At 49.8% G+C, this 23,504-nt stretch overlaps 1 protein-coding gene across 1 annotated transcript in view; it reads right to left on the reverse strand.

Moving 5' to 3' along the window:
• Window positions 1-23,504, reverse strand: part of LOC119445411 (monocarboxylate transporter 13) — a 181,920-nt gene that overhangs the window by 51,391 nt on the left and 107,025 nt on the right. The window contains exon 3 of the mRNA XM_049663261.1: window positions 16,055-16,198. Coding sequence (XP_049519218.1) covers window positions 16,055-16,198 — 144 coding nt within the window. The remainder of the gene's footprint in view (window positions 1-16,054; window positions 16,199-23,504) is intronic.

A 23,504-nucleotide genomic window follows, 5' to 3' on the forward strand; every position in this document is an offset into this window, starting at 1 on the left:
TGGCGTCCAGTTAATTTTATGCTTCAACGCATAAAGCGACGTTTTGTTAATAAACAATATATATATATATATATTGTCAGGCGAAGTGAACTTGGCCGCGCGCGCATCGCAAGCCGGGCGCTAGAAAAAGAAAGACGACGGACAGAGAATAGAACAGCCGGCCCAGAAACGGGTGCTGTGTCTTGGTCTCCGTTCTTTACAATGGCGCAGTCGGCGAACGCCAAGTCTTAAGGGGCTTCAGCCTTAAGCACCGTCCTGCGGAGGCCTTGCGTCCTCCGGCATCTGGCCGTCCGGGGTCTTTCCGGCGAGGGAACGCCGTCAACGCTTCCCTTCGCGTCGATGCCGCGCCTGGGACTACGTCAAGGTCCAATCCGCCAAGGCATGCCGTCCACGCTGCCTTAGACATGGATCCTCGCCGTCGTACGTTCCTGCTGCGGCCAGGGAACGCCGTCCACGCTTCCCATGCCCTTCATCCCGGCCCCACAACATCATCGACCTCTCAGCCAGCAAGGGATGCTGTTCACGCTCCCCTGGCCATGCTTCCGGCTGCAGTGAGTGCCGCATACGCCACCAGTTCTGGCTCAACGGATGCCGTTCAGGCTCCCTTGGCCACTGGTCCGGCTGGCCCGAGTGCTGCGGCCGCTGCCGCCGCCTCAGGGTACGTCGATTCCGCCCCTGGCTCTACGGGCGGCTCAGCCGGCAGCTTGTCCGACGCCATGCGAGCCATCTCGCTGCTGACCCAACAACTTGAGGTTACGACGAACACCTTTGCATCCCTCAGCGGTTTCGTGGTTGCACCTCACATTGGGACAGCTCTTCAGTCCCTTCGTCATGGACCTGTCCTGCCTGGGAACGCCGTCCACGCTTCCCTTGGCGAGACTATCATGCCCGGCACTACTTCGACTCCTCAGCCAACAAGGTATGCCGTGCCAGCTTTCTTGGTGGTAGAACCGACTGTCGCTTCTACAACGACCGCACTGTCCGTGGACACCGCCCCTAGTTCCACGGGAAGATGGACAAGCAACCTGGCGGAGACGAGGCGCTGGGACTTCCAGCAGCCGGCTTGCGTAAAAATACCGCCGTTTCGCGGCTTTGAAGATGACGTCACCCTTTGGGTTGGCACCATGAATGCCTTGGGTGATCGGCATGCTTGGCCAGACCACAAAAGATGGCTGGTTGCAGCCAAACGACTTTTCGGTGCCGTAAAGGCATGGGACACCTACGAAGGCGTCAAGCAGCAGTCCTGGCCTGAATGGAACGCAGCGCTCATAGCATGCTTTCGGCCGGCATCCTTGTGCCTGCGTTGAGTCTGACCAGCCCATTTCTGCGCATGGCGCTCCTGCGAGCGACCGCTTTGACGCTACGGCAGGTGTGCCCTGCAGCAGCCCTCAAGCAGAGTGGTGCGCCGCAGACACCGGCTCATCGGGTGTCGCCGTCGGCTCTACCGGAGACAGTAAGAAGCGCATGGCGACCACCTCTCCTACTTTGACAGGGTTATGTACGCCAGCCGAGATTCTGCGACTTCAGCCCCACGAAGCTCGGGAGCAACACCAAATCGCCGCTGCCGACAAGGTTTTGACATATGGGATCACGGCCTGCCCTGCTGTAGACCCCGGTTGCCAGCTACTTTTTCCACCGCCGGTCTCACACTCTGCTTCGGCATCAGGCACCACACCATCATTGCCAGAGCCCGCGATAACATGCTATCCACAGCAGTCGGTGCCGCGGTCTCCAAGCTCGCTCTTGGATGTGCACATGAAGGTGGTGTCTCACCGGGTGACACCGTCGGCTCTATCCGAATTAGTGGGAAACGCCGGGCGCACTTGCGCTTCCGCTACCATCCCGCTTCCGCTAGATCCACCTAGTGTCCCGGCCTCGAACTTGGACAGCTCAAATGCACACGACGTGGCATCAAACACCTTGAGGAGCTTTGTTGCGTCAGTGGCAACTCTGCAAAAGCGCAAGTTGCGTCACATGCGAGCACGGATGCTCACCTCCTCAATTAAGAAGCCGCGTCGTAGACCACATCGATGCGTTGCGACCGAACGCGATCAATGCGACCATGCGCGTTCAGTGCTACAAACTGTGGTTTGGCGTCAAGAATTTCCTGTCGTATTTTTTCAAGATCGACTGGATAATCGTCGGCGAGACCTGCGACCAGCGCGCTGCAGTCAGTGCCGCCCGCCAGAGACGCTGGTTGCGCGCTGGACGGATCACCAACGACGACCTCAAACCCTGGACAAGTTGCTTAGTTGCAAGCGCACCGGAAACGTGGCCGAGTGTCAAGGCGAAGTGAACTTGGCCGCGCGCGCTCGCAAGCCGGGCGCTAGAAGAAAAGAAAGACGACGGACAGAGAAGAGAACAGCCGGCCCAGGAACGGGTGCTGTGTCTTTGTGTCTCTTCTTTAGAATATATATTGTGAGCAAAATACTAATCCTTCATCTTCTTCACCTGTACATAATCATCATCACTGTGCGCGTCGTCTTCGTTCAGCGCGTGGCTCAGCAAAATAAAGGCGACGAGACAACAGCTGTGCTGCTGCCTTACAAAGTGGTGGAGTATATATATATATATATATATCAGTGTGTGTGTGTGTGTGTGTTTGTCAAGTGTTAATGACGTTGGAGTTGTTCAGGTTGCCATGTCTTGTTGTCCATCCCCCTTCGGTGCGCCGCTGCACCATGTAGTTTTCTTGGAAACTGCGGCAATGTAGTTCACACGGTATCACAGCCACCTTCAAATTTACCCCGAATGTATGTATACACGGTAAGCCTCCCTCTATTTTGTAAATGAATTTATTGAACGATAGAACTACTACGCACCGGGTTCCTTATGTTCCCAAATATAGGCTAGCTCGAATGAAATTTAAGGCTGTATTGTAGAAATTCTTGAACGTACTAGGGTAGTAAGACATCAGTGAAGCAAGAATAAAATCATATAATTGTTTCACTGTAAATGTGTGGCTTGTAACATGCCTGGTACATCTGTCACCTAATTCATATCATTACATACACGGCATAAGAGGTATGACATGCATGTTATGTCTGCCATGTCATCAAGCACATACGTAGTGGCCCAAGATGGAAGACAAGTTCAGTCACTCGATTCGCGTAGGAGCTTCAATAGATAAATACAGACATAATCTGGCCTAAAGTAGGAAAAATAATGCTACGTAATAAAAAAAATGACCCTGGCATCGCACATGCTGTTTTTCGTGCTTGTAAAGCGGCACACTTCTATTCATGGATGAACGTGTTTATAGATTGCTACATAAAATTACGCAGGGAAGATATGCACTTGATTCGATTGCCAAAGACGCAATGCACTCGCCTATAATGGCGGGGTTGCTGAGCAGCACGGGAACCAGGAGGACTCCTGAAGCGCCGGACAGGAGGGCGACGGCGTCCGTGCCGAAGTAGTCGGCCACCAGCACGTGCTTCATGGTCATCAGCGTAGCGAGAGCCAGCGACGATGCTGCTCGCAGGACCACGTGTGTGGCACCGCTGGTCTCCGGCGTCACGGCGAGAAAGGCGCCCAGTGCCACCATGTTGCCCGCCGTGAGAGCCGGTCGGCTCACCAGGCCCACATCGGCGATCAGCGGCAGTAGGACTCGTCCGACTATCTCGGGCGCTGAAGCGTACGTGACCGTTAACTCCGCGTGCGCCCGAGATACACCTCTGTCAAGGGCGTAGTCTACTAGAGTTGACAAGTGCACGGCGTTCACGTAGTCCAGCAACACGGACCCCAACACGGCAGCATAGAAGCTGGGCGTGAGAAGTACTCGCGGTGTGCGTTCCATCGTATGCCGAATCTTATAACTAAGCTACTGTGATTTCGGCGCGTTTCCCTGCGTGGTGGGCTCGAAAGTGGTGCATCCACTGCCATCGCGCCACGTGTCATCCAAGGGGGCTCCTTGAGGACGATTGAGAACGCCGTCACGTGCATAGTGAGGGCTGCGTATATGAGTAATGTACCACGCAAACCATACATGGACCTCAGGTAAGACAGCAACGCTGGGAACGCAATGGCGCTGGTGGGGTCGGCAGCAAACTTAAGGCCGGAAGCAATGCCACGGTACTTTTGAAAGTACTGCATGATTTCCACAAGGTTGCACATCAAAACAAGTCCTGCTCCGAGCCCTGTAAGACATGTGAAAACAGAAAGGAAAATAAAAATGTCGAGGACGCTTACAGATGCAGAAAGCTCGAGAAAAATGTGTAAATAAATACATTAGCCTTTGTTCTGTACCCGCCTCTAAATGACTTTGCTCTAACAATGAACGGCAAACAGGCCTCTTTTATTAAAACCGAACGTTATCACGGGCAAGCGCTTATTTAAGGCAAAGTAGTGTTCAATGCTTATACAAGATCAGGGTCCTCTTGAGTAAATATTTATAGCCAAGCTATGTTTGCTATTCATCCAGGTTAGACGTCTATGATGCTATAGGTCGGTCTGTATCTCTGCGTAACATGTGTCATGTGTCATGTCATGGTACCATGTGTACCATGTATACCATGTGTCGTACTTAACTTGTCAGTTAGCAGCTAGCTTGTCAACAACAGTGTCTTGAATCTTGACAGATTCACGACACTGTTTCTCGTCGTTGCGAGCAAGCCAAACAATTTTCGTATTCCCCCTACCTACAGCTATATTTAATCAACTGCTCAATTATATTCAGAGCAAAGCTGTCAATGAGAAAATTGTAGGCCATCCTGAAAAATTCCAAATCCAGCTCTTTTTTGCGCAATACGTGCTACAAAAAAGGTTTTTCGAAGCCTGGAAGAATGCCTGCGAAAAGCGAAAAAGAGACGTGCTACTTTCCCATTGACACTTTGCCTCTAGCTCTAGGTCATGAGTAGTTGAATAATTAATAATAACGAATTCTTTAGTTAGGGCAATTAGAAGAAATACTCGGACTTGCTCCAACCGAAGGCCAACAGAATACATTGGTTGCGCCCGCCCAGCTACATTGTACTTGCATATATTAAAGTTATGGCAGCAGTTATGTGGGACACCCAGTATTTGTGAAGATGGAAACGAAAGTTATATGTGCGCTGATTGAAAGGCGATATTTAACACCATGCGGTGATCTACAAAGTAGTGCCAGTAAACGAACCTCTTCTCTCCGTAAAAAAAAAAAAGGAAAAAAATATTTCCTACATAAAATACAGGCGTGCAATGTCGGCTCATAATGATCTTTTAAGCATACCGGCCTCCCAATGGAATATGGCAATATAGTCCACTCATTCTTGGACTTATTATATTTTATAACAAGCCACTTGGTACGTGTGACTGGATTGTGCATATTCTTGGCCAATCGTCCAGAAGAAGTAGGTCCCAATGTGAAACAACATAACTATTCTTACATGTAGCTAGATGTGCGTCGTACTTAGCAGTGTCTTGTACCCTTGTCTTCGACAATTTTTAATTGAGAAGCAATATGCGTTGCCATCCTACTCCTGACATCGCTGCGCACACGACTGACACTCTGCATTCGCCTGATTTTGTGTGTGCATTTCCGGCTAGCATGCGCGGTGTACTGCACGGACATAGAAAGTGCATAATACAACTGGTGTGACATTTGTGATAGATAACTATAGTGAATGAGGTTGCACGCTCAATTGTAAACACAAATTGTACAGCTGACACAGAGAAGATTAGCACAAGTGGGCGATGACAGGAGCAGAGAAATAGGGGTACGCGGCGCTATTGTTCCCGTGCACACTGGTATCTAAAGTGCCACAGGATTCATGAAACAAGGAGGGGGTGCCTAGCACTCTCGTTTTCGGCTTGCTAGGGAACAACAGCGTCGCGTGCCGCAATTTAGCTTATAGGGTGATCGGTCACTTGTGCTAATATTTTTCCGCTGCAGCTGTACGTATCGCGGTTAGATAAACGATTTATTACACCCCGCTTCACTAAATCGTCGCTTAACATGGAATCCACTATTCGCGCTGGGTTTGCATATTATTGCGATAGCAATTATATGGACACTCCAGGCGCATTTCTGCCATCGGCGTCGCAGTCACCGTGAGCTTCCGTATGACGTACTTGGGCGATAAAATCGTCGCCGCGCGCCGTACTCTCTATGTGCGAGGGAAAGCGTGAGAGTTTGAGCCGGTGATCGTCGCTCAGTTTCCCGCACGAAAGAGAACGAAGCGGGAAGGAAGCGCGCCGTCTTCTAATAGGAATGGCTAACAGTGCGGCATAAGGATTATAAACAGGGATAAGGTGCCTCAGAAAGGCTGGCCAACGTTTCGATAGGAGGACCTATCTTCGTCAAAGGCATGCAATTCGTGCGGTGCGATGAGACGCTAGATCACCTTTTGTGTCATTGCACAGCTTTTTGCGCTCAACGACGGATTCTACAAGCTCAACTGAGCATGTTAGATAGCATTGTGCTCTCAGAGGAAAAGATTCTGGGACCATAGCCTACGCTATCTTGTATGCGAAAGGCTGCAAAAGCTCTTCTTCACTTCTGTGAATGACTGACTCTTTATTATTTTTTATATTCTCGCTCCTTATCTATGCTTCCCCCTTCCCTCTCCCCAAGCGTAGGGTAGCCAACCAGGCATGTCCTTGGTTAACCTCCCTACATTTACCTTCTCGTCTCTCTCTCTCCAGTTGCGTGCAATGCCCTGGAGGGAAGGTAGGCAGGTGGGCATTTTAATTCGCGCCGCCCGAGCGACCGAGTGCGCCCGCCGGGCAGCAAGGATCTGGGGGGAGGGTAAGCAGAGGGGCAGGTCGCGTACTACGCCTCGCGCTCACGCCCGGGCGCCTTTATCTTGAATGCCATCTGCGACAGGGGCAGATTCCTTCTTCCCTGCGCTGTGTTCTCGCGCCTCACTTCGCGCTGATGCGAGCGCCGGGATGAAGGTCAATTAGCTCGCTGCTGCTGCAGCGCTTACTCAATACAGCGTTTTGACAGCGAGTTTACGCGGTCATCGAGTAAGATGTGGTCATGTTTGCTCGTGGGCTTTGGTGTGCCTATGTCTACAAGTTTATACAGCCGATAAAACTAATGTCTTTACTTCATATAGCTGTCCACTGGTTTGCTTTCGCAATCGATGCTTCGCCTCTCCGGCGCAACTGCGACTTTTATTTGTTGAACTATTGTTTTGCATTTGGTATTACAACGTATATTTATATACGTACTTAGCAGGTAGAGATTACACATGCTAAGTTGAAGACAGTAGAAGGCGAAAGAAAAAAGAAACATGGTTGCACGTCCTTTCTTTTTACACGACTGGCAACTATAACGCGATTACTTGTTTTCTATGTGATGGGAGTGCACTTGTTTATATTGTCACGTAGTAGTGACGGTAAAGAAAACAGTCGTAAAACTGTGTATGACAAAACTGGTTGTTTATTGGGCGAACCTGTGCCCACAAAAGCGAGCTCAACTCAAAGCACAACGATAGCGGCGAACACAGTCGGCGATCGTCGAAAATCTGATCAGCGGCGAAACGCGTCGGCTTTTATACCGGAGTCATCGAAGGTTCCAGATTAATCCCTGATGCCCGCGTGTCTTTCAGAAAGTTCTACACAATTCGCTTCGGTCATACAATCAGATAACTTAAGCGTCTGTGAAAACAGGCAACGGAAAGAAGCATCGATAACGTTCTAGAAACTTCCGATACAGGCGCGTCCTGCGCCGAGCGATAACGTTTAACATTTGTTAGCCGGTGGATAGCGGCCACCGGTGAAAGATAAACATCTATACGTGTCAATATCCCTCCTCTTAAAGAGCATCGTCCCGATGCTACAAACAAATGTGAAAGCGAAAACAAAACCACACGTACATAAAGGACAAAAAAATAAAGTAACAAAGTACCTAAGTTCGTCAGCGGGCGTAGAAAGGCTTAAGACGCACCACATGGACGACTTCGGGTCGTGCGCGGCGCCGCTGTGATTGCGAAATGCCGTCTGGCACTACCTCATAGTCCAGTGCGCCAATACGTCGGATGATCTTATATGATCCGAAATAGCGACGTAAGAGTTTCTCGCTAAGTCCTCGTCAGCGTATCGGAGTCCAGACCCAAACATGGTCTCCGGGCTGGTACTCGACGTAGCGTCGTCGAAGATTATAGTGTCGGCTGTTGGTTCTCTGCTGGTTCTTGGTGCGCAGGTGGGCGAGCTGTCCACCTTCTTCGGCACGCTGAAATTAGGTGGCAACGTCGATATTTTCTTCGTCGGAGACATCCGGTTGCATGGCGTCAAGCGTAGTTGCCGGTTTCCTTCCGTAGACCAGGTTGAACGGCGCCATGTGAGTCGTTTCTTGTATGGCCGCGTTGTATGCGAAGGTCACGTACGGAAGGATGGCATCCCACGTCTTGTGTTCGACGTCGACGTAGATTGCCAGCATATCGGCGATGGTCTTATTTAGGCGCTCGGTGAGGCCATTCGTCTGCGGGTGGTAGGCGGTGGTCCGGCGATGGCTTGTCTGGCTGTAGCGCAGCATGGCTTGAGTTAGTTCAGTCGTGAAGGCCGTACCTCTGTTGGTGATGAGGACTTCCGGGGCACCTGTGACGCAGGAGGATGTTCTCAACGAAGAATTGGGCTACCTCGGCAGCACTGCCTTTGGGCAAGGCTTTTGTTTCGGTGTAGCGGGTGAGGTGGTCCGTAGCTACGACGATCCATTTATTCCCGGACGTCAACGTCGGAAAAGGCCCCAGTAAGTCCATCCCGATCTGCTGGAACGGTCGGCGAGGTGGCTCTATCGGCTGTAGAATTCCGGCTGGCCTTGTCGGTGTTGTTTTGCGTCGCTGACAGTCTCGGCATGTCCTTACGTAATGGGCGACGTCGGCAGAGTGGCGAGGCCAGTAGTATTTTTCTTGTATCCGCGCGAGCGTGCGGGAAAAACCGAGGTTTCCAGCCGTTGGGTCGTCATGGAGAGCTAGCAGAACCTCTGGACGCAATGCTGAGGGTACCACGAGGAGGTAGTTGGCTCGGAGAGGTGAGAAGTTCTTCTTTGGAAGAATGTCGTTTTGCGAGAAAAACGACGCCAATCCTCGCCTGAACACCTTCGGCGCAATCACGGTCTTGCCTTCCAGGTAGTCTACAAGGCTCCTTAGTTCCGGGTCGGGTCGCTGTTGTTCGGCGAATTCGTTGGTACTGATGGGTCCCAAGAAAGTGTCGTCGTCCTGGTCGTCCTGTGGTGGCGGTTCGATAGGGGCGCGAGACAAGCAGTCGGCGTCAGAGTGCTTTCGCCCGGACTTGTAAACGACGGTGATGTCGAACGCTTGAAGTCTCAGACTCCATCGTGCGAGGCGACCTGAAGGATCCTTCAAGTTAGCTAGCCAACACAAGGCGTGGTGGTCACTCACAACTTTAATGGGCCTGCCATAGAGGTAGGGCGAAACTTCGATCTAGCCCAGATGATGGCGAGGCACTCCTTTTCTGTTATGGAGTAATTTGCTTCCGCCTTCGATAGCGACTGGCTAGCGCAACTTACAACCCTTTCTAGTCCGTCAGTCCTCTGCACAAGAACGCCGCCGAGTCCTACGCTTCTTGCGTCGGTGTGGACTTCGGTATCGGCGTTTTCGTCGAAATGCGCAAGTGTTCGCGGCGATTGCAGGCGTCGCTTGAGTTCTTCAAATGCTTCAACTTGCGGCGTCTCCCACTTGAACTCGACGTCGGCCTTCGTGAGATACGTCAGTGGCTCAGCGATCCGTGAAAAATTCTTGACGAAGCGCCTGTAGTAGGCGCACAGTCCAAGAAATCTACGCACTGCCTTCCTGTCAGCGGGCGGAGGAAAGTTGGAGATGGCCGCAGTTTTCTGAGGGTCAGGGCGCACTCCAGACTTGTTGATGAAGTGGCCCAAAAACAAGAGCTCCTCATATGCGAAGCGGCACTTTTATGACTTTAACGTGAGTCCGGAGGTTTTGATTGCTTGAAGAACTGTTTCAAGGCACCGCAGGTGTTCTTCGAAGCTTGAGGCAAACACAACGACGTCGTTGAAATAGACGAGGCAAGTCTGCCACTTCAAGCCTGCCAGTACTGTATCCCTGACGCGTTGGAAAGTCGCAGGTGCTGAGCAAAGACCAAACGGGCCTGACCTTGAACTCGAACAGTCCGTCTGGTGTTATAAAGGCAGTCTTCTCCCGGTCCCTCTCGTCGACTTCGATTTGCCAGTAGCCGGTTTTGAGGTCCTTCGACGAAAAATACTTTGCGTTGTAGAGTCGATCAAAGGCGTCGTCAATCCGTGGGAGGGGGTATACGTCCTTCGTCATGATCTTGTTGAGGTGACGATAATCGACGCAGAAACGTAGGGTTCCATCCTTCTTCTTCACTAACACCACAGGGGACGCCCATGGACTCTTGGACGACTGGATGATGTTGTCACTCTTGGCTTAAAAAGGGCAGGAACAAGTCGCACAAATAATAACATAGTCATTATTTTTATGACAAGCTTTCCCAAGCCGTTCTTATTTCTTAAAAATGTATTCCCTTAGCTTTCACTTGTAAAAAGGCTCTTCTCGTTCTTTTTTTTTTTATTTCAAGCGCCTTCTATTTCTCCTACTGCGGCGTCCCGAGCGTGCATCCCAACGCTGCTCTTGTCCCAATTCTAAATCTGTGATTCTTCTCCAAACCCAAGCGCAACCAACGCAACACGGCTTGGGGCCCTAATTCTAAGACTCTCTAGTGACATGGCGAGCAGACTTTGTGTAACCATACTCGTGCATTTAATTCCTTGATATGAAGAACCATGTTTACGAAGACTGCTTAGATAGCGTACGAACATCACTACTGAGGGTAGTGCGCATCTGCAACGCCCGTCATTTTTGCGTTAACGGAGCGAACGGGCAACAAATGGGCACGCACTTAGCCTGAAACGGCCAGGCTAGCTCCGTCATACTGGACAGCTGCGCTGTTTCGGTTCCAGCCTGATTAGGCGGGAGATTTAGCCATAAACGCTTCTACTACTACTACTGTAGAAACGTATACTCTGACGGCAACTTGAGTGAAATTAATCAACGACAAATAAAGAGCGTCTCCTATTACTAGCAGTTTCTTCGCGCAACCTGCTTTTGCGAAATGTCTTCACCAAACCGTATTTTATCAATGTATGGTCGATAACATGCTCAACTGCATTTTTTCGAGGCTTCTTCGGAACAATTCTTTCATTTATGGCAGCATAAGTAAGCTCGAGAGCCATAACGCAAATAACAGAAAAAATATAGCACCCAGAAAACGAATGAAATAATAAATTATTGACAAGAAAAAATGCCTGCGGCTAAGCTGGGCTATAAGCCCCGTTTTCAAGCGAAAGCTTGTTGGCGAGGCGTTCACTTCCGGCTCTCAAGCTCGTCGCTGTCGTCTTTCTGCATCCTTCTCCCGACGCTTAGCTCGCCGAAGTTGCCGTTCTTCACTCGTTTCAGCGTGCCGCTTTGCGCGCTCGTACTCGCGTTCCACCTTTAACTCATTGTGAAGCCGAGCGACATCTGCAAGATGGTCCGACGCAGCTTGCCGCTTTCGCCACTGGGACCGCGAAGACAACTTCGGCACAGATAGACCATCGTCCTCGCTCCCTCGGGTCAGGTCAGCCGTTGCGCTTGGAAGCTATAGCGAAAAACTGCGAGGCGGCAGAGAGCGCGGAGCCGTCTCCCTTTCAAGCGATCGGTGAGTCACGTGGTTAGTCACGTGGACACAGCTGGTGAGGCGGCGGTCGGTTCAGCGGCGGCGCGCGGCTGCAGTTGCGGCGAGTCGCTCGGTATCATTTCTTCACTTCAAGGTGAAACTGTCACCCACGTCGAAACTCGCTCGACTAGGACCGTAAAGTTTTCGCTTTAAAAGCAGGTCAAGAAGCAAAGAAACGAACGCAGTTTTAGGAAGGTGTCTGTTGGGATGTCCTTAAGCGCCTTTCCACCTGCGTAAATGCCTCGTGAGCTGGCTGAGATCACGGTTACTTTATAACACGCGCCGCCTTCGAGGTGAGTTGAGCACTTCAATTCGCAGGCAAGTTTCGCTGGAGACAATTTCTGATGTCGTCTATTGAAATACATAAACTGTGCAAACATTCCTGTGTAAAAAAAACGATAAAAAATCGCCGGAATAATTTCAATGATTTCTTGTTCACATTGGAGAAGGAAAGCTACTGCCTAGTGCAGAAAGAAATCGGGGCCCGTATTCACAAAACCTTCTTACGCTAGAATTTTTCGTACGAAAAAATTTTAGCCAATCCGGATGCCAGACATATCATTAGAGAAGGCCGCCAGCCAATGGCAAAGCGAACTTACGAAAGAAGAGCTTTGTGAATCTGGCCCCAGAATTTTGGTTGATTGCTTGTAATATTTTATAAAGGTTTGAAAAAAATTGCCGCGTATAAAAAAAGTAAGAGTAGGGCGTTTACAGTTGCGGAACACTGAATGAACGCAGCTATCACAATACTGTGAACTGCATCTTCTAGGGAATCTAAAAGGCAAAAATATTTTTTATGTCCCAGATTACAATGTTTCAGAAGAACTTACGAAACTCCTATTTACAAGCTAGCGGTATATGTCAAAATAGTGTATAATAAATCAGTCTCTTATCCACTTAGATGTAATACTAGGTGCTGTTACAAAAACAAGCGATATCGTTCTTTATTGCTGAGAGGGTCGTAAACATCAAAGCCGTGTATATTAGGATTCCGCAATTTTTAGAAACGTTTATGATAGGCCTGCCAGCCAAAATAAAAAAAATGTGATTCACAATCACTGTATTACATCGTGTTTTTCAAAGCAAGAAACCTCGTCCATTTTGCGCAGTTATTGCTGAGAAAAACGTTTTCATTGTTTCCATTTACTTAGGCAGGAACCCGCGAGCTCCTACCTAAGTACCTAAGGCCAACAGCAACAAAATCTGTCTTTGACTAAATTTGTTATAAATGAATGCTATACACCGCTGTACCAATCTTGAGAAAGCCTCAGGTCTGGGTATTTTATTGTCTTCTTGTCAGCAGCTGATAAACAGCACCTAAGCAGACGCCGCAGGCGCCCCTGGTGGTTGTCGTTGTGAAGTAAATCCCCAACAAGCCACCTCCGAGATGTTTGAACGTGCCGCGGGCAACCACCGACGCCAGGCGCTCGGGCTAGCTCGCATAGCCACGTGCATGGAACTATGTCACCCACACAGACCAATCGGAGCAAGCGGTTGTCCCAGTGTCTCGAAGGCGAGCGGGCTGGTAGGAAGATGGCGCGGCGGCTGCGGCATCTACGCTTCGCAGCAGACGCATGCAGACACAGCTACGCGCAGCTGCTGGATAACCACATCGCGCTCGTGTGTCCCTGTCTGGCCGTGCTACGTGGTGCGGACCGGCTTTATCATGCGCCGGCTGTACCGTTGGATAGTAGCTAAATGCAGACTGTGCATTTTTGAAGAGCTGCCAATGGCAAGCGTACGTGTGGTTTGGGCTTATCTTGGAGGTCACGCCGAGGTGCCGTGCGTAAGGTCATGCGTGACTTCGAACGAGTGGTAATGTCAGCGTTTTATTGCGATATTAACTATATGGACACTTCAAGCGCATTTCTGCCTTCGCTGTCATCGTAGCCGTCGCCTTGATGTTCCGTATAAAGTCCAAAAGCTGTAACATCGTGGCCGCGCGCCGGACGCTGTGTGTGCGTAGGCCGCTTGCAAAGGTCAGCCGACGATCGCGGCTAAATCTCGCGCGCACGAGGGAGGAAGCACGCCGTTTTCTGTGGCGCTGCGCCCGGGGCGGAGGCGAGCGACGGGGGCGGGGGGGGGGGGGGGGGGGTGTTCTGCACCGGCGGCGGGTGCTCATGGCGTGGCTGTGCGGGCGCCGTATCTTGAAAGTAATCTGTGACGTGGAGACATTGCACGCCTACGCGGGCCTAACCTTGTAAGCGAGCTGTGATGTGGACAAACTAAGCCACGCCGAGTGCCGACTGTTTCGTATGCGCCGTGATTTGGAAGTTCGCGTTGAAGCGAGAGACTGCGCGAATGACAATTTGCTAGCTGCTGCTGCCGCGTTTCCTCACTCTAGCGTTTTGACAGCGAGTTTCCACTGTCATTGAGCGAGATGTGTTCACGTTTACCTGTGCACGCGTGACAACGTGCTTGTTAATTAAGTTAGTAAGCGAATGTTTGCAAGTTTATACGGTCGATGCAATTAATATCCTTACTTCGTGGAGCTGTCTACTAATTTGCTATCACAATCGATGCTTTGACTTTCGGGCGAAACTGTAACTTTTTTTTCAGTTTCGGCATCTAAACGATCATTTTGTTAGCTTTTTGTGGCGCTCCGTATTTGAAACGCCTAATATACTTAAAAATGACTTATTGGGCTTTGCGTGCCAAAAACACAGTCTGATTATGAGGCACGCCGTAGTGGGAGACTCCAGAATAATTTAGACGACCTGGGTTTCTTTAACGCACACCTAATTCTAAGTACACGTCTGTTTTCTCGTTCCGTCCCCTTTGAAATGCGGCCGCCATGGCTGGGATTTGATCCCACGACCTCGTGCTTATGATAAGCCCAACACCATAGCCACTAAGCAACCACGGCGCGCCAAACGCCTAATTTCGCACGGAGGCTCTTTTATATATAGCACTACCTTAAGCTAAGTTTCTTACACGTTGCCACATTTTCTTGGAGTAGGCCTGTGACATGTGACGGCCCTGCAAGGATTCAGGAGGTAGAAAGCCTCAATAGGACGTTTCAGCATCGAGGAACCATATTAGTGCTACTGTTCAAGGTTTTCACGCTCTAGTTAATGCTCGTGGACTCTTTCAGCTACATGTGGGGTGCAGGGTACAGTTGTAGATGCAAAAATAGGTGCCGGGTCAAGAACGGCGACTTCGTCATCCAGGCACGTCGCGTGCGCGTGATGGTGGTCTGTAGAGTGATTGATCCCTATCCAATGCAAACTAAGATTGGTAAATGGATATTTAAAGCATATATTAATTGGCGGTGGATTTAAGGACTAGGTGGGATTTGCAGCAAGAGCTTTGGTAGCAATTTCCTACGTAACAAAATCACATATCGGTACTCAAAAAAAACGCTGTTAGATGTCTAGGCAAACATTCGAGTGATTTGATTTCGCTTCATGCGTTGTTTTAGGTTTCCTTTAAGCAGTGCCATGTATTCTTCCAACATGTGCTTTGATTTTACACGACAGACGGGATGTAGTACAGCTGCGTGATTTAACGATAAATCAAAGACGTTGTGGCTAAAAGCTCTGTGCAGGAATAATATCAATATATTTTCGTCATTTTTTACCATAGATAGTCAAAATGACTTGCAGCTGCTAGTGAAGCATTGTCTCCAGCGTATATTTCAAAGGGAAATGTCGTCCATGAATGCCGCTTTCCAAATCTTGCAGCCGTTTCAGATGAAAACCTACACGGCGCAGATGACGAAGCTACAAAGCTCAAGTGGCATCTTTTAGTTGGTTAATGAAAAATCATGAATTTTAGACGTATGGACTTAGACAGCCGTATTTTGTGAGGTTATGAAAAAACAAAGAGTGAAAGACCACCACCTCTTTGTAATATGCTGACAAGGTGATCCGCCATATGGTTCTTAGTTCTGAAAGTATGCCTTTAACTCAATATGGCCTTGCCTAAGGCATGGTCTACACACCCTTTACGACCATGCGAACCTTGCGGCTATTGCTAAGTTCACTGAGGGCTGCGAAGAAGAAAGCGTATTTTTTAAATAAATGAAGATGTTAGTTTTGTATAAAGCATCTTTTGCAATATACCTTGCATCATCCCTTTGCGAAATCAAAGGGTATTTTTAAAGGCGCAGTGTAAATTGTGTCGTTCGTAGCGCTTGCAGCGTATACGTAGAAATAGGTTTTATTGAGAGTAATATCAACTGCAACAGTTAGGCATAAGGATTCCCTTGTACTACGTGGGGAGAATCATGGCCTAGTTTTAGCGTTGAACATTTCCGTGATTATAGATTTTAGTATTGGGGCCGTGGTTGCACCTAGTCTGCAGTTTTGTACCTATGCATCCCATTCATGCAATGACGAAGATTAGTTGTAATTGTTAAGGTTTCGTGGAAGGTTAGGTCCTAATTTCTCGCAAACATAACACCACCTCTTACCGTGCAGGAGGCCAAGAGTGACCGTTACGGTAGCAATGTTCGGTGAAAACACTGACGCTATGATGCCACCCCAAAGGAAGATGCTCCCAATGAGACCGATGTGGAAGAGGGACATATACCTTTGCAGGAACGCAACAAGAAGGCCTGAAAAGAATAATACGTCGATTTAGGCACGTGGTTATAATCTGCAAACCTGTTATGCACACGACATATTACAACACCTACACTCTAACAAGGTGAATACTGAAAAGCAAAATTAAAAGCTGCAGCTGCTTCCATCATTACCACTGATATTCAGCACTTCATTCCTGTAGCTTTTCCATGGACAAGATTAAGGCACTATATGTATTGCTGCAACACCAAGGTTTGCATGAAAATTGGTAATATATGCCTAATAAAGAATAAACTTAAGCAAGCTCATTAGAAGCTTAATTGAATTGTGATCTACAGGAAGACGTCTACAGCGCTACAAACAACCGAATGGAGGTCGTTTACCAGTAGGCAAAGTAGGATAGCAGACTTCTGCATTGTTTTGTGTGTGTTTTTCTCCTTTCCAGATGTTTAGAGATCAAGCAGAAACTGCACCCACCCGTCGTTCCCCTGCTCACGAGTGACGTTGCGCGGATTTTCTCCGCTTCATCGCAAATGAGCATAGTGCAATATATGCGTAGAGAACAGGCTGGTTTCAGGAAGGGATATTCTACAGTGAATCGCATCCATGTCATCAATCAGGTAAGTGGGAATTCAGCGCAGTACAATCAACCTCTCTAGATGGTTGTCATAGATTATGGGAAGGCATTCGTTTCAATAGAGTTACCAGCAGTCATGGAGGCATGACTCAACAAAAAATGCGCAAGAGGCATACGTGAGCATCTTGGGAAGGATCCATAAAGGTTCCACAGGTAAAGAAAAGTAGGCAACTAGATATCAAGAAAGAGGTCAGGCAAGGAGACGCAATCTCTCTAATGCTATTAACTGCAGGCTTAGAAGTATTGCAGGTTTTAAACTAGAAAGGCTTAGGAGTGAGGATCAACGCAAATATATCAGCAACCTTCGGGTTGCAGATGACATTGTCCTTTTCATCAATACTGGAAATGAATTGCAACAAATGATTGAGGGCCTTAACGGAGAAAGTGCTAGACTGGGGTTAAAGATTTTTATGCGGAAGACAAAGGTAATGTTTATCAATGTTTACTACTTACGCAGTAGCAAACATCCCAGTGAAATCATTTCTTGCACATAAGTAGTTAGCCACAACCCCGTCCCACGACCTTTCGTGGAATGCGCATGCGATTAACGTAGTTTAGTGAGCGCATAAGACCCTAAGGTAAATTAAATGTTGCCTTCGTCATAGTCCTCAGCAGGCCAAGCTACTCGCCTACAAATCATTTGTCAGACTGAAACTGGCATATGCCACCGCCATCTGGGACCCTCACCAACATATACCATCAATGCACTCGAATCAATTCAGAATTGTGCGACTAGATTAATTCATTCTTCATATTGTGAGACGACGCCCGGGATGAAGGCAGAGCTTTTGTATCGTCACACAGCGTGAGACAGCCCACGAACACCAACCCGACAAAATGATGACGATTATGAGGATGGTTATATACACATGAAGACGATGATGAACTGCACAGTTAGCGCTCACACTAACTTCCCCCCCCCCCCCTCACGAAAGTGGCCGGTAAGGCAGCGAGTCAGAAACAGTCGGAACGCCGAAGGTAGGGCTTCAGGCGAGAGACGTGAACAATTTCAGTGCTGCGACAACGGCGGTCAGTAACCGAGGTAACAGGAGCTACGCGATAGTTCACGGCAGATGTTCTTTCAAGCGCGGTATATGGGCCACGATACCCGTGAAGAAATTTTTCACAGAGCCCTAGCACTCGAACAGGTGCCTACAGGAGCACTTCGTCGCCTGGTCGGAACGAAATGAAACGACGGGTCGCACCACAACGGACTTTCCTCTTGTCCTGAATGCTCGCGGTGTGGGCGCGCGCAATTTCGCGGCCGTGGGCGACGCGGGTGGCGAACTCCTCTGGTAGAGATGTGGTTGGAACAGAAGGCATAGAGAGAAAGGAGGTGTCCAAGACAAAAGACGGTGCACGGCCGTACACGAGGAAAAAGGGGCTGTAGTTTGTTGTGCGTTGAACGGCAGTATTATATGCAAACGTGACGAAAAGAAGTATAGTGTCCCAGTTTGTGTGGTCGGGTTTCACATACATGGAGATCATTTCGGACAGAGTTCGATGGAAACGCTCGGTAAGACCATTGGTCTGGGCATGGCATGCAGAAGTGGTCTTATGAATGGTGTTTGAGGCTTGCAGGACTTCAGCAAGAACATGGGAAAGAAATGTCTTGTCACGGTCACTTAGAAGAACACAAGGCGCACCGTGGCGCAAGATAATGGCTTGCAGGACAAACTCGGTGACCTCAGAGGCGCACCAGAAGGAAGAGCTGCCGTCTCAGCGTAGCGAGTGTGATGGTCCACGGCGGTGACAATCCAGCGGTGACCCGTGGGTGTAAGTGGAAGTAGTCCATATAAGTCGATGCCCACGAATCCAAAGGGAACGGACGGGCACGGCAATGGCTATAAAGCGCCGGCGGGAAGACAAGTCGAACGTTTTCGATGTTGGCATGACGCACACGAACTGACGTAATTGGCAACACTAGTAGACAGGCCAGGCCATAAACATCGAGTCTTAATTAATGCGGTCGTAGGTTTTATGAAATCCTAAGTGGCCAGCCGTTGCGTCTTCGTGAAAAGCTTGTAAAATTCTTAGTCGAAGTGACCGAGGGACGACTGGGACCCATCGGTGACCGGTAGGGTGGTAAACTCGCCGCAATAATGAGGCATCATGAAGTTTAAACCAGTGCCAGTTGTCGTCTTAAGCTGCTGTTGGGAGGACGGGATGAGCCAGTGAGCCGGTCGATAATTGTGCGGCAGTACGTATCTGCACGTTGGAGGGAGGCGAGGTCTTCTGAAGACAGAACGTCGACCGAGGTCATGAACCGTACCGGGGCCATGGTTATGGTCGGTTGGCTGGGCGGTGCCGAACGGAGGGAAGGTGAGACACAGGCATTTGGCGACAGCGGGCAACGAGATAAAGCGTCAGCATCTTGATGTTGCCTGCCAGACTTATATGTGACAGTGTAGTCGTACTCCTGCAAACGGAAAACCCAACGGCTGAGGCGTCCGGACAGATTCTTCAGGGAGGACAACCAACACAGAGCATGGTGGTCAGTAACAATTGTGAATTGGCGGCCATATAAATAGGGGCGAAACTTTTGTATGGACCATACGATGGCGAGGCATTCTTGTTCGGTGATAGTATAATTTCGCTCAGCAGGATAAAGAGTACGACTCGCGTAGGCCACGACTTGCTCTTGAGACGCGTGGTTCCGCTGCAGCAGGACAGCGCCTATTCCATGCCCACTTGCGTCAGTGTGGAGGATAGTAGAGGCTGTGGGATCAAAGTGACGAAGCACTGGTTCTGATGTGAGGCATCGCTTGAGGATCCGAAAGGCAGCTTCACATTCATCCGTCCAGGTAAAGGGTATGGTCGTGGTCAGGACTTTATGAAGAGGAGCTGCGATAGTCGCGAAGCCACGGACAAAGCGGCGGAAGTACGACGCCAATCCGAGAAAGCTGCGAAGGTCTTTAGGTGTGGTTGGTGTTGGGAAATGCTGTACCACAGCGACCTTGTCGGGATCTGGCTCAATGCCGCGCTTACTGACCACGTGACCTAATACTTTGATGCTGCGGATCTCAAATCGACACTTCTTAGTATTGAGCTGGAGACCGGCCTTGGCTAGACACGTGAGAACGTCATCTAAATGTTCTTGGTGCTGGGAGAAGCTGGACGAAAAGATGGCAATGTCGTCCAGGTAACATAGGCAGGTGTTCCATTTGAGGCCGCGTAGTACGGTGTCGATCATTCGTTCAAATGTGGCTGGCGCGTTGCACAGACCAAAAGGCATTACGTTGAATTCGAAAAGGCCATCATATGTTGCAAACGCCGTCTTCTCTTTGTCGGGATCATGCATAGGGATCTGCCAATATCCAGAACGCAAGTCGAGGCTCTAAAGGTATTCGGCACCTTGTAAGGTATCCAAAGCATCGTCAATAATACGGGGCATAGGATATACGTCCTTACGGGTAATATTGTTTAGTGCCCTATAATCGACGTAAAAGCGTACCTAACCGTCCTTTTTTTAACTAGGACAACAGGAGACGACCAAGGGCTTGCTGAAAGCCTTATAACGTTCCGTGCGAGCATGTCGTTGACTTGGTCTTCTATAACTTTCCGTTCAGCAGACGATACACGGTAAGGGCGGCGACGAATGATGCGGGATCCGTCGGTTTCGATGTGATGAGCGGCCACGGTTGTTTTACCCAAGCCATCCGAACACACGTCAAAGCAAGGTTGGTGTTTCCTTAAGATGGTCAGCAAGGCATCAGTCTGAGTTGGGCTCAGATCTTAACTCACAGTGGCCCTGAGAGCACAGGGTGAACCGTCCGTGGGCGTACACTCGGCGAAGAAGGAAACAGGCGAAACAGTGACGACACATACTGGTGCTGCGTCGATAAGCATAACAGTGGACCCCTCCGGCAGCAGAAGTGGCTCTGACGTCGTGTTGTAGGCGGTCAGACTGGCGCAGCCGCGTGAGAAACGCACAAGACAAGAAGCGGTGGTGATTCCCCGAAAAATGCAGCGCTGGGAAGAGGAAACCACTGCGTCGCCGTCGATATTTTCGCTAAATATAATGGTGAGAATGCGGGCTTGGCCGGATGGAAGACCAAATCTGCCGCTGTGACAAGGTGGGACGGCGAGGAATCGGCAGCGTCACAGAGCTCGGTGTCCGTAATATGTATAAGTGGTTGTCCCATGTACGAAATGACAGCAGATGCAGCTGACAAGAAATCCCAGCCTAAGATGATCGGATGAGCGCACGACGGAAGCACAGTAAACTGTATATGATGGCGAATTCCGTCCATGAGGACACGAGCAGTACACTGTCCGGTAGGGTAAATCGGACTGCCATTGGCGCCACATAAGACCGGACCAACATACGGAGTTTACACTTTTCGTAGACGGAAGCATAGTGCGCGATGAATAACACAAATGGCGGCGCCAGTGTCCATAAGAACGTCGACAGAAACATCTTTCACACAAACAGCGAGTAAATTAGTCGGGCGAGCAGGAAGCATTGGGACAGGTCGCAAACAAGCAGTTTCTCCTCCAAAAACTGCAGTGTCTAGTTTTCCGGATGGTGGTCGAAAGAAGTGGAGGCAGGACGCAGGGGCGATGAAGTACGGCGCAACGGAGACAGGGAACAACGACGGGGTGATTGAGAAGACCGGGACATGTTCTGGGACAACGGAGGTGAGGGCGAGCGACGTGACGAGGATATATAGGGTCCTGGAACGTAGGCGTCCGATCTGGGCACATAGTCTCTCTCATAGGCGGAATAGCCACGTCGTTCATCATGCTGGCGCCGGCGGCAGAAACGAGAGATATGACCACGTATGCCACAGTAGAAACATACAGGGTGGGAAGGGCGCCAGGCAGAGTCGTATGGTTGCACGGGGGCCTTCGCTGCCATCGAGGCCAGGTGGTCGCAGACAACGGTGGTAGGTGCAGATGGAACTGGGACCGCAGGCCGCGAAGCAATCTCGGCGTAAGAAAGTGCACAAAGAGGTGCAGGGGACCGAGCATGTGTGACACTTGGCATGGATGCCAGTTTTTTTTTTTTTTGATGATCTCGCGCAAATTGGGAGGAGGAGCGCGCAGAGACGCAATGGCGGTGTTGGCTGGACCATGGCCGTGAAGCTCCTCTCGCACAATGATGCGGATGAGCGCTCGCAACTCGTCGTTGTCGGTAAGGTGAGCATCGCAGGAGGCGCGTGGAAGACGAAAGGCGCAGATCGTGGCAAGGCGTTGGCATGTCGTGATGATGTGAGTAACTCAAGTGGGGCTCTGGACTACAAGAGCGTTAAAGGCAATGTAGTTGATGCCCTTCAGGATATGGCGGATACGTTCCCCTTTGGGCATGTCACTCTGAGCGCGACGGCAGAGAGCCAGAACATCTTCAATGTAAGAGGTATAGGGTTCCTCGGCTCCCTGGATGCGGGTAGCGAGCTTCTGTTTCGCTACTTGGGAGCGCCCAGCAGATGTGCCAAATATCTGTCGCAGCTGCGCAGTAAATGCTGGCCATTCAGGGAAGTCGCGCTCATTGTTGAAAAACCAAGTTTGGGCGACCTGCCTCAGGTAGAAGGCAACGTTGCGGAGCTTGTTTGACTCGTCCCAATTGTTGCAAGGAAGTACTGTCGTACAGTACTGTCGTACTGGTCAAGTCAGTCTTCCACGTCTTCGCCGCGAAGGCCAGAAAAAACCTGAGCGTCGCGTTGCGGTACGGTGACGAGCCAAATAGGCCCAGCTGGCGGAGCTGAGGTGGTAGCAGCAGTGGATGCGGTGGTTTGTGTCATGACTGGTGTTGGCGAGCACAACCGTCGACCAGAGCGGAGCTCCAGGGGTGGCCGGTAGAGCAAGAGGACGGGGATATCAATGCACGCTCCACCACTTGTGAGACGACGCCCGGGACGAAGGCAGAGCTCTTCTATTGTCACACAGCGCGAGACAGCCCACGAACACCAACCCGACAAAATGATGAATGATGAACTGCACAGTTAGCGCTCACAATATTCATATATCAGCATTTCACACTGCAAGTCACAATGCAGCTTGACATCTCTTGCTTTTCGTTGTTGTATCGCCACGCTCTCTCTTTATCACAGCTTATTTTACAGGTCACTAAGCCGCTCACCGTACAGCACGCCATCATCTTTACGCATGTCACAGCTCACCAGCCATGAACTGCAAGTTGCTCGTCTTTGCGAACGAACTGTCACATTTCAAGCTTCATTTTTTTCCTCAGGCTGCCGCAAACTGGAACGACCTACGCCGCAATGCTATTGCCATCATATGTCATTCACAATTTCTGGAAACTGTTCAAACTTGTATTTAACCATAACGCCTACCTTTCTGTGTATACATTTTAAACACCCCTTATGTATTACCCCAAAGGGGATCTTTAAGGTAACAAAATGAAATGAAATGAAATTGGATGACAAGGAAGCAAGGATTCATGAGCGCCAGTCAATCTTTAGAGTCTGTACAGGAGTTCGTTCATCTAGGTCAATTACTCACAGGGGACCCGGACCATCTGAAGGAAATTTACAGAAGAAGAAAAGTGTTAGGCGTACCTTTATGAGACAAGAAGAGAGAAGTCTGGATCACAGAGCAAAGAGGGATAGCCGATAATGTAGTAGACATTAAGAGAAAAAAATGGAGCTGGGCAGGCGATGTAATGCGTAGGGTAGATAACCGGTGGACCATAGGAGCTACCGCATGGTCGCCAAGGGTAGGAATGCGCAGTCGAGGAT

The sequence above is a fragment of the Dermacentor silvarum genome, chromosome 3 (assembly GCF_013339745.2).
Source record: "Dermacentor silvarum isolate Dsil-2018 chromosome 3, BIME_Dsil_1.4, whole genome shotgun sequence".
In the NCBI taxonomy this organism is placed as follows: Eukaryota; Metazoa; Arthropoda; class Arachnida; order Ixodida; family Ixodidae; genus Dermacentor; species Dermacentor silvarum.